We start from the raw sequence: 12,628 nt of genomic DNA on the forward strand, positions 1-12,628 counted from the left end.
CAGAGTGCATCATTTCCACTTTGACCTCAGAGTTAATCTGCATTCAGGCAGAAGCTCCATTGCTTTATTCATTATTTTTTTTTTTTCCTTTTTTTTTTTTTCTCTTCTTTCTTTTCTCTCATCTACCCTTTCCACTGCTGTATCGGATTGTTGCATGTATGTGAGTGGCTCTGTAAATGTGTGCATGTGTATGTGTTTCTCCTTCCCTTGACTGTTTTTATTCTGCGAGTGTTTGTGTATGTGCGGTTTTTCTTTTCTTTTCTCCCAATTATATTATTGCCCTAGATCTGGAAGCTGCTGCTTGCTGCCTGAGCTGATGTTTTTTGATTATATCTGCAAAGGGCTTGTGCAGATCTAATTTCTGCCCCCCCCCTGCATATTAATTCCCGCAGCTGGGCGCAATGTATCATCCCACTGACGGGACCTGGTAGGGAGGGGGGGAAGAACCACTACCAAAAAAAAAATAAAGAAAGAAAGAAGGGGACGGATCCATCTGCAACCGAGAGAAAAGGGGAAAAAACAGGGCTGGGGGGGGGAGAGAGAAAGAGATGATTCCTCCAAATCCAACAAGCCTGGGGAGCACTGCACTCTTGAATCCTGCATTTTCTCTCAAAATGATGGTGTGGGCACTTGTGTTCCTCTCTCTCATCCAGTGGTAAGATGTGCTTTCTGATTCTGTTTGTTGGGGGGGTGGGGGGGAGGAGGGCTGGGGGTGAAGATGCTGTTTTCAAATTCACAGAGCTGTCGTGAGAATGCTGGAGGTTTAGATAGCGACATTACATTCATCTATCTCCTAGCAGACGAGATCTTTTAATGTTTTATTTCTCTTACAATTGTGGTTGCTCTGAAACGGACAGGGAGTGTGAGCAGCGGGTGTGTGTGATGGTGGTACATGCCGGGTGTTTCATGGAATTTGGTGCCATATTAATGAAGCCTTCTCCCTCTGAATTATTGTTTGCTAGAGTGCATGGAGTTATAATGCAGCTGTGTTTTGTGGGTAGAATGTCCGTGCATTCACGCTTGTTTCCACCTAAGCAGCCACATCATGGCCGTGCCTGGGCTTTGGGCTCTGAAGCGCTGTATGTTTGTTCTGTAAGGAGCCAGTGCAAGGATTTAGGACCAAGGACAGGGATGCATATCTCTGCAAAACCTCTGAAGGCAGATAGTGAGCTGCTGCCTGCATTTGCTGGTTACTGAGATGTGTTTAATGCTGATGAAACAAGCAGTGGGATGTAATAGAGTGTGCAAATCACATAGCTGGTCAGATTAGACAAATATTTACAGTAACATTTACCCCCACGTGCTTACACATGTACTGTTTGAAGACAACATGTGCAAGCATGCTGCATGTGTGTATTGTATACATAAATGTGAAGAGGTAAAAATCTTAATAGCAGAGGAAGAAGGAGTTTGTATATGGATGTGCAGAAAGTGGAGGGGGAGAGTAAGTACTACTGCAGTGCCAAGCAATATGCTGAACCAGGCATTCTTACAAAGGTTTCTGGACTGTACATTTAACAGTTTAGATGAGCAAGTAGCATTGCATTGTAAAGTACTTGGTCTTTCAAGACTTTTCCTCACAGCTGCACAAGCCTTGTTGACATTTATACACTACAGAAGTTAGTACCAACTCCTTTTTCTCTCTTTTTCTCTTATTAATGCTGTAGTCATACAGGCTTCTCATTCAGATTTACCTTCTTTCTGCTCCCTTCCTTTTCCTTAGACACTGCCATACAAAAAAAGTGGCTTAATTTTGTTTGCTTTTTTTTAAATAAATAAAAAAAAAAAAGTGAACTTTGTAGCTGCAGATGTAGGACTTTAGTTCCAAGCAAAACAAAAGACAAAAATTACTGACCAAGGAAATTAAAAGTTGCTGGATTTTACAGTAGCTTTCATCACAAACAAATAACTTCGTGAAGAATTCCCCTAAAATTAAATGTAAAATGGCTGAAAATGGAGTAGAAAGTGAAATAAAACTTAGTGAGCCTACCAGAAAAGAGACCTTGTTGTCAGAAGCCAGACAAGCAAAAGGCATGTCTGATTTTGTAAGAATTCTTTATGATTACTATGTGAATAGAAAGCAATGGAAAATGAGCTTTTATTGGATTTCAAGAAAGCAGTTCACCTAAGGACTTCAGCTGAGGTGACTGTACCTGTGTTTGTATTGTTCTGTGTAATTCTTCCTTCTTTCCCACTGGACAGTGCTCACTTTACACAGATACAGTCTCAGATTATTTTACTGTAAAACTTCCACTAAAACGATCCCTGATAGTTAGTTTAATTTGCTTATTTTCACTCACTTTTCAGCTACAGAATTTTGCCAAAATTATTTCATAAGCTTTAAAAGAAACTCTTCATAGTAGAAATTAAACTTTTAGCTCAGCAAAATGTTCTGTTTTCTGTTCATAACCATCTGATAGCCAAGATGGTTTGCTCTGAAACTTTCCTGACATCATATTTTAAGGAAAAACAGACAGAGAAGTAATATTAAGGAGTTACAATTAAAGAGGAAAATTATTTTTAGTGCTTTACAAAAATATTTTCAATGAGTCAACATGAAAACATGATTTTATTTCTAATAATCAAGACACCTTTCTCTTCCTGTTGTGGAAGAAAAATTAATGTTAGCTTTGGGAAGTCATGGACCAAGAGAGAGTTAGGAAAGTTGAACTTAGTGTCTATTTATAGCCACAATGAAAACTTTTCTTTCTTAAAAACTCATCAAACAGATCAGATAGAGGGCAATATAATTGTATTATGTGTCACTTGTCTTGGACATTTAAATTCTTATAGGGCAATGTAACTGAACACTAACATGTGCTCCATGTTATGTGTGTAAATAAATGTGTTGAAAACAGTCAGTACACACAGATGTTAAACTATTTGCAGAATCTTATCAAAGTAGCTGAACATAAATTGGTTGTTAATTTTGTGCAGAGGTTTTTCCTATTTAAATATAAAAAAAGAAGTTATTCTCTGGAGAAATTAGTTGTTTCACAATTGTTGATAGTTTGGAAGATCAGAGAAAGAAGAAGAAAGTTAGGGCACTATTCAGGTATCACTGAAAGCAACAAACCATGATTTGAATCAATTCAGAATAAATGTCACATTATAGCACAGCGGTACATTACCTTTACAGTGATTTTATATCATTAGTTTCATAACATTCACACAGTACATCTTTACAACTCTGCACACTAAAGTTTTAGGAAGCGTTTCTTTCAAAATTTCATAAGTTCCTAACTGTGCTGCAAATACTGCATAAAGTTAAGTTCCCCCATTATCCTATCACTCAAACCAATGTAACAGCACTGTGCAGCCCACCCTTTTGACTGAAACACTCATAGAAAATGAGTCAAACCAAATTCCAAATGTCTGTGCACCATAATACGGGGTTTGAGACAATATTTTAAAAATGTACGTAGAATACTTTAATATTTGCACATATCAGTATGGGGTTTAATTGGAAATAATATTTGATTAAACTTATTGTATACTACATAAGTAATTAATGAATATTGCATTTATTAAAGCTCACTTACCAGCAAAGTTTCAGATAGATTGAAAGCTATACCCTGTGTACTGTTTACATATGGTTTTTATTTGTTATTTTTGTCTAGTCCTTAGCTCTAACTCATTGACAACAAAAATCACGCAGTGCAGAGTAATGCTGGGACAGTGGCTACTTTTTTTTTTTTTCCTTGGAAGTGCCCAAGTAGTGGAATGACAGCGTTTCTACAATGTTTCTATGCTACAACTAAATAACTAAAATTGAAAACTGTCAAGAATGATCAGGAGAAAAAAAAAAAAAAAAAAAGCACAAGACAATCATTTTAACTCTAAAATACCTTGGTGCATATATGAATGAGCATATTTTTCTTAGCAAATTACACAGCATGGAAATGAATAAAATTGTTTTGTTCCTGTAAATCACTAGCAGTGTCAGCTGGTTTCTTGTACCGTGTGGTACATGATATAATAACAATGATTAAGAGGGGCATGAATATCCCTGAGCTGAACAGTCATTTAGAATTACTGTAAAGTTTGCTAACATCAGTTTGGAATCAACCTTGCAGATGTAGTTATTCATATACTAGCTTCCAATTCTTTCATGCAGTGCATAGCACTTCTGTAAAGTCAGAGGTCCTGTGGAAGTCACCTGGAGCATTACTGGAGTATGATGTTGCTGAGCAAGAGACAATTTCTCAACAAGGAATACTCCCTTGTAAAGAAGCACCACAACAGAAGTTGTGAATATAAATGCTGTTAAATGATGACTTTATCCTTGTACAATGAAATTGCAGATTTAGTGCTGACTGGCCTATATACCACCGTGTATTTCAGCAGAGCTGAGACTGCATGGACACAGGACCTTCACTCTACTTGAAAAATTCAGGGGTAGCAAGGAGAGTGAGATTGCCTTTGAGTTTTTCATAGCCATACTGCATTCCTGACTTTTATCAGTTATCAGCTGTAATGGTGATACATTCATACTGATTCAGAGAAGGAATTTGGAACAGCTATGATTCTAATAAAAAGACTGCAAAAAGCAATGGTATAAAGCAGACTAGAACAAGTAAATAACATTCTATTTAGTAATTTTAATGGAGCATAAAATATTGTAGATATTTTCTCCCTACTTTCAAGTATATAATGGTTTGGAAATGTGTATTAAACCCTTTAACTAACTTCTGTTTTTCGGCTATTCCACATAACCATAACTTGCATACTAATATTCATGTATTCCAAATTACTCTGATGAATATGCAAAGTGATATTAGAAAGCCTTTCAAAAAGTTTGAATCCTTGAAAATCTGAGAAATAAAACTTGTTAATAGTAAATAAATAAATAAACAAACTAACAGCAGCTTTAGAAATGAATCTAATCTTTAATTGTAATATTTACCATGCAATTCATGTTGTGTCTTCTCAGTGGCCATCTAAACCATGTCTTTGGTCATGAATTTAAACTGTTCTAGTTCAATGCTATCTGGAAAAAAAATATCTTGTTGATTTGAATTGTGATTATGTTGTTTTCCTGTTGAGGATATATTTGTTCAGTTGTTATAAGTCAAGAAACTCTGTAACATTGTCCAAAAATTTAAAAGGAAAGAAGATTGACAGGAGTGAATGTATGAAGGCAAAGGAAGTACGTATCTGGTCACAGGAAACTCATTGCAGGTCTCCATCCCACTATGCTTAAACACTTTAGTACCTTAGTAATGACCACCACTTGCTCCAAAAAAGCACTGAATCATGACTTAAAAACATGAGTTATTAGAAGATTAGATAAAATGTATAAAAAGTAATCTCCAAAGAAGAGGCATCCTAAGGACCCAGGTCCAGACTCCCAAATGGCACTTTCCTGCAACTTGGAGATCCACTAACCCATTTTAAGTTAGCTCAGCACCCTATACCTTTCCCTGGTTTTGTTCAGCCATTCTAACTATAAAATGTTTATACATTCACAGATATAGACTTTGTATTAAAGTAATAGTTCATTAGTTCTTTGAAAACATGCAACAGAATACCTAGAGTGTACTGTGGTTGTCGGCATCATTGATGCAGTCTGAACTGCTGCTTTACAAACTACTGCACCTGCAGCCCCACTCAGTCTTGTACAGAACAAGTAGGTTATGTCAGAATGGCAGGGGAGAGTACATTGCTAGCTGAAGGCTCGCTTAATATGGATTTGGGCTTGGTATACACACACACACACAAAGATTTTAGAAGTGAAGTTTCTTTTTAGTTTTGATGCTTCATAGTTTATCTAGTGTTGCACTTTCCTTATGGACATTTATTGCACTATAAATTCCCTTTGACACAGATGGTAAGGCTTGATTTTACATTTTCCCTGTGATGTCTACTGAGAAATCAACATCCTATCCTGCAGCTAATGCTGAACATCTCTGCAGTCTTAGGAATCTCCTCATATCATGGACCCAGTTTAATCTTCTCACTAACACTTGACCAGATGAAGTCAGTCTCTTGCTGAGAGAAAAGCCAGGACCTACAGAGTATGAATTCTTATATGTAATGTGTTTAGAGCTAAGAACTGGGAAATAGCCCAAAGTTAAATTATAACTCCAGAAGAATCTTCAAGAAGTATTTCTTACACTGTATAATGCTTTTACTCTGCAGAAAGCTCTCAATCTACATTCCAGCTAACTGATTTACAATAGCTATAAACAGTTTGTTGTTGTTGTTTTCTGTTTGTCTGCCAGGGTGAAATTTATTCTGTATTGAAGATCAGCTTAAACCTAACATGCCATTTCAGCCAACAAACTATAGCATACATTGATCTTAAGTCTCACGTAGGTTTTGTCCTGACACTCTGGATATAAACAATATTCTTTGTTGAAGAGCAGAACTTGTTTTCTTGTTCTGCACAAGAGCTAGGGAGACTGTGCAGCACTAAAAGACCAAGATGCATGTATATTTATCTCTTTTTGGAATAGATGTAACAATTAATGATAGAAATAGGTGTCCAAGTAACTTTACTGCAAGTAGAGACATGCTTCTGTGTGCAAAGGTGGAGCAAGTGTATTTAGAACAAGTAACGTCCATTTCATAAAAGACTAAATTCCTGCAGAAAGTAACAGGAAAGAACCACAAATTTCAGGAAAAAGAAATCCATTGCCATAGTCAGAAAACTATTATTATTATATTATTATGAGGTAAGGAAGAGCCTATTTCAAGAGACTAAACTAACTGAGACTAACTGAGACTAAAACTAAACTTGCTGAGCACTAATGAATTTAGGGAATATGATTAACCAAGGTGAATATATCCATAGCATGAAGAAACAAACAAACAAACAAACACAAAAAAGCAGGTGAAAAGGTGAAGAGCTATTTTAGCTGAAGGATAAAAGTGATATGAAAAAGGAACAGCTTAAATGGTCCATTCTAAATTCACTGATTTTAGACTTTAGACTCAACATGATTAGTGACTTCTAAAGACTTAAAACTTAATGTATATATTACATTCTTCCATTTGATTCTGGATTGTAGCCCAGATCATTATAATGTTAACAAAAATCAGGCCATGAGAGTCTGAATCTTCCAAGCATATATACCTAGAGAGACATTATCTTTACAGGTATTTAGGTGAGCTCCTGGCTCGGAAGAGCTCCAGTGCAGTCAGTAGGAGCTTTGTTGTTGTTTGAATTGAGTCCATCTTTTCTCCTGTTATGTCCAGAAATAACCTGCAATTTTGACCTTTCCAATTAAGAGGAAATTAAGGTTTGCTATAAGCCAGGAGGTGGAGAAAATATCATTTAATTTTATCTTTGGAAACAATAAAATAATATTTACATTTAAATTTGTCATATGGTTAGAAATTCATTTATAACATAATGTGTAATCATCTACTTCAATGTGAGAAATTTATATAAAAACTATCATTTTTCCATCTTTTTTCATAGAAGAGTTGGAAGAGGGAGATAGTGGGTACATATTTTCACAAGTCCCAGCACCTACCAGTTTGCTGAGACAAACTGAGGTGGCTGAAGAAGAGGGCTGAAGGTGGTAAATTGAAGACAGCTATTGAGGGTGATAATCATCGAGTGTGATTCTGGGTTATTTGTACAGTTGTGCCAGGAAATTAATATGTGAGTCTCATGAGACTGAATATTGGGTATTCAGTCTGACACACAATGATATCCTCTTATTTATATAACTGGATAATATTTTTAACACAACTACTCTCAAAAATGGGAGGCTTTAATGCTGCTGAAAACCATCAGGAGAAATAATTCAGTGACTGCATAAGCAGAAGAGAAATTTAGCAAACACCTTCCCATATAAATGACTACTTCAACAGCATAATGAATTTTCATATGATGTCCTAAGCAACCAGAAGGAAGTTCACTACAGAAGCATTATTTGTTTTCTCCTATAAAAAGCCTGAATAAATTATCATTAGCTATGTGAAAAATTAAGGAAAGTTTACTTTTCTAGCCAGTGAGGTAACTGCAGAGCCTGAAGTTTTACAGAGGTTCAAAACCAAGAGAAGTACATCAAGGAGCATTGAACTCAGTGGCAAGATTTTGTTACAGGAAATCTCCAGCTGCATGTTTCTGGAAGCAGAGATTTTACCAGAAAAGCATTCTTTCCCCAATATTTTGCTCTTAGTTTCTGCTAGTGGCATGTCAGATGCAAGAGACCTGACATGATATATAGCTGATCAGACCCAGAATAATCATTAGTTTAACCTCTTATATATCCAAAGCAATGGCAGGTAGTAGAACTTCATTAATTTATGCAAGAATCCCAATGCAACAAATGGTTATCTTTAAGAAAGAAATTCACTTAAGTGTAAGTCATATTTTCTTACCTACAGGCTCAGTTATATTTTTTTCAGATTTAGTTGAAGGACATTTTCACACATAATCAGTGATGTACAACACAATGCGTAGGCCTAACTGTGAAATCTGGCCATTGTATATGAAACTAAATATTACTCTTACAAGACATAACTTTCATCTGTTCACAGACAGACAGCAAAACATTAAAGAAAAAGCACTTGTACTCAACCTAAACCAACATATACAGATTATTACCATAAATAAAACATCAATATATGGAAAGAAAAGTGTCTCAAAGGAATGAAGGCTAACAATGAACATTTTAAGGAAAGGAAAGAGAAGATATCTACTTTTTGTGCTTGCATTAGCTTATTCCAAACGATGCAGGTAATCATGAAATATGAAATTGTATTTTTCACTGAATGCCATCTTGGACTTTGGTGTGAAACCTTGAGATGAAAGTCTAGCTGTTCTCTGAGCCATTTATCATCTTAATTTTTTTTAATATTTTTTTTAACAGAAAAATAGTTATGGTTCTATACACTGATGAGAAATGTGTCTTAAAAAGGTTCTCATGCATACCCAGAATAACTCTCTGACAGAATTCCCTGGAAAACACTGGGTGACATCAGAAAATGTTTTCCTTCAATAGTGATTCAGTGCTGTATTGTGTAACACAAATAGCATGCTCTGGTCAGATGAAGCTTTTGTTAATCTGTAGTAAGATATCTTCAGATAGAAACAGAAATCTGCCTGCTTCAACAGATTGAGGATTACCTACTGAATTGCACTTTTGCTTAATTCATCTTGTAAAAAAAATAAATAAAAATATTTCATTATTTTTCAAGAGAAGAGGGAAAAAGAAACAGAAACAGGAAGAATGATAAAAACAGTTAAGAACAATTAATATTAATGAGGTAATGTTTGTTAGAAAACCTTATTAAACTAATCAATATACTATTCAATATGTTATTAGGTGCACTTCTGGCCCTCAATGGTCCGTGCATATGGTTGGTAAAGACAGAGAAAGCTACCAAACCAGTCTAAATTATGCTCTTCTAAGTCAGTTATGAGATTGGTCACTTAGTCATTTCTCATGCAACCTGTAAAAGGGAGGTATAGGACATACTCTTCTTTTTTTTGCACTGACGAAGGCACAAAAGACCTCACACAGTAGATTAACAGTTAAAAAACTTCAACTGGGTATACAGCAAATAGTGATGGAGTCAAGGGAGCACAGTTAATTAAGGTTCATTAGGTTCATAAAGGTTGATCATCTTTCCTCTTTTGCTATCCTGATTTCTGCTTTTATAGGCCAAAGAGCCATTCTACCTAAATTTAGGCACTCAAACTGCCTCCATGTGAAGAAAGATAATCCCCTGACCAAAATAAGTAAATAAATAAAAATCAATAATATAGGTATATATGTAGATCATTGGCTCATGCTGATCTGTACTAAAGACCAATATTTTCAAAACAGCTGAGAAAATATTGCCCAGAAAGATACCACACTAAAGGCAAACAAACAGACAGATGTTAGTGAATGAAGAATACTACCAAATAATTGATATACAATTCAATTTACTGTCAGTTTGAATCTCTGTAGATGAAACACTGTTAGCTCTTAAAGGGACTTCCTACTGAGAATAAGGGCTTTAGCTATCAGCCCAGAAAGACTGTTGTGAATTGGAGGCAGAACTGAAGGGTATATGGAAATGAAGGCTGGAATTAGACTGTGTTTTGAACATACTGACGAGAAGACTGGCATTACTGCAGATAGGAAACCAGTGCAAGGACTCAGAAGGGTGAGTTATTATGATCAAATTAACAGACAAAATGCAGGGCAACCTTCTCTATTAAGTGAAATTAGGCTGTGTATACCTTTAGTAAGTATATTTTAGAGGGAAGGGAGCATGCCACTGTGGAATAAGAACAAATGGGAAAGTTGATGGTAGCTCACAGTTATGCAGGAAAAGGAGAAAGAAGCAAAGCAAATCCATTACCACAGTAAGCAACTTTGGCTGAAGAAGTGGTGATGTGATTAGAGGGTTTGGAAGATATGAGATGTTATCTGTGTAATAATATTTATATTGCCAGGAACAGTCTTAGTAGGTGAACCTGAAGACTGAAAAGACACCTTTTTGCTTTCATATATATAACTGAAATGATGCATTTTGCTTCTACAGCCAGTGAGGCTTGTGAACCCAAATCTCTTTGTGTACTACGCTTTCATTTCATAAGTTAGTAAAGGTATCACCATTTTCTTGGAAGGGGAGGATTTGGAAGAGGGGAAGTTTGCCAGTAGTAAAATGCTTTGAGGATTGTCCTTAGAGGACAATCACAAATACTGTTGCTCTTTTATTGGGCCAAAATAATTAACTAATGTCAAAGAGTGCATTATAGTAAATAAACCTATATTGATATTTGTAAACTCTTTGGGGCAAAGACAGCATTACATCATTAATATCTTTTTTCATTTTCTCTCCCTTGTTTCCATAGTAAAAGCTCAAAAACCTTAGTAAGCAGCTTTAAAGACTTAAATTATGTGCTTAAAATGACTTAAAACCTTACTGAATCTCTAATGCAGCACATGAGATTACGTCACCACAAATATTTAGGAGCAAATTCTTAACTTCCAGGTCCAGCATATCTAATCAGGCTCTGAGCACAATTTTTAAGATCCCACAATTAGCAACGTGAAAATATTCTTCTCTTCTACCGATTATCATGATACAGATCCACAATTCTGCCTCCTGGATGTCAAAAAGTTTGTAAGGCTAAGATACCTCTATTTCCCAGAGTGAGGACAGCGTTCCTTTTGTCTTTCAACATGGCAATGTGCTCTAGGTGGTCCTGCTCAGCAAAGGGGTTGGACTTCAGAGGTCCCTTCCAACCTCAGCCATGCTGTGATTCTATGCTGACATGGCTTCTAGAGAGATATAATTTCTCAATACTAAAATGAAGCATTTCCAAGTTACTATTTGCTGTTTATATTGAACCACTTTTAACCCTTTACTCTGTCTCCATAATGGTTACTTTTTTGAGTTCCATAATTCGCTACTCAGTCATCTAGGGATTATACGTGTGAAAACAAACCCTATATGGATATGATTTTAAAATAGGAATAGGAATAATTTTAGCCTTACAGATTTCAAAAAGTGGATTTTATTTTACATTTTGCAAAACAATTATTCATCGGCCAGAAACCAAGAATTGTAGCTCACATGAGAACTTTGAAAATGTTCTGAGTGTATGAAGAGCTTCAGAGAGTATTAGAACTGAAAATAATTTGCAGCTTTAATTACAACATTTGTTAAGGAAGGAAAAAAAAAAAAAAAGAAAGGAAACCTACTACATCTGTAAAATCAATTCTTGTGTTGTGGTACCCATAGCAGTATTTCTTTATTCTCACTATAGTAGATTAGCAGCAGAGGTGATTAAATTCACTACAATATGTATTCAGATTAAAGAATGAGAAACATTTGTTATCTGCAATTGTTACCTGAACACACAATGCTCTGAGCTCCTCAATAAAACAGTATCAAAAAGATTTAATGAAAGAAATGGAAGCTTAATAATCAAATGATGTTCAGTCATAAATAGTACATATTTTAAATAGGACTTCTTATTTTAGTTTATCTGCAAAAACTCTAAAGAGCATGTGAAGAATACATTATTTTAAGGGAGATGTTGTGTCTGCCAATGACACTTCAGGAAACAGTGGCTGTTACCTATGTATTTCTGCTATGTATTTCTGGATATGGTTTTCTGAACAGGAACCAGAATACTAAGCAGGATGAAGAGCATAATCCCAGGAAATCTGACAGGGATATGTAAAAATGCCAATGTTGCCAGTTAAACGTATTCCAGTTATGTCTCCTGGAAAACTTTAAGTCTTGGAACAGCACCTGTTCTTCATTTAAGAAAATATTTTGAGGTGTATTTGCCAAATTCCCTAGGAATTCAGGAGAACAAACTGCATGTAAAAGTCTTGTTTTGCTGGCTTCCAGTGAAATTTCTTCTCAGTACCCTATCAGATATTCTGCGAAAATCCACAGTTCATAAAAAGCTGTTGGAACTTTAGCAAGTAAAAGTGAATGTGAATTTAGCCATGTAGAAAATATGTTATAATTAGTAAAACATCTCCATCCCTCCTTAGTTTCTGCTCATGTTCTGGTAATTTTAAGGATTTCCCTTCTTTCCAGGTTTTCAGGTCTCCATCCTCACCTGATGGTCCCAGCTGGCTTCTGCTCAAGCCACTAGAAGACTTCCTGTTTTTAAATAGATCTTGATCATGCAGTTTGAAAAGTACACACATAA

At 35.7% G+C, this 12,628-nt stretch overlaps 1 protein-coding gene across 2 annotated transcripts in view; it reads left to right on the top strand.

The window, feature by feature from the left end:
• Positions 1-214: 214 nt before the first annotated feature.
• GABRG2 (gamma-aminobutyric acid type A receptor subunit gamma2) overlaps positions 215-12,628 on the top strand; it is a 78,737-nt gene continuing 66,323 nt past the window's right edge. For both annotated transcript variants that reach the window (XM_032196806.1, XM_032196807.1), the window contains exon 1: positions 215-655. In XM_032196806.1, coding sequence (XP_032052697.1) covers positions 549-655 — 107 coding nt within the window. In that variant the 5' untranslated portion in view covers positions 215-548. The remainder of the gene's footprint in view (positions 656-12,628) is intronic.

Source organism: Aythya fuligula, chromosome 14 (assembly GCF_009819795.1).
Source record: "Aythya fuligula isolate bAytFul2 chromosome 14, bAytFul2.pri, whole genome shotgun sequence".
NCBI classification, from domain to species: Eukaryota; Metazoa; Chordata; class Aves; order Anseriformes; family Anatidae; genus Aythya; species Aythya fuligula.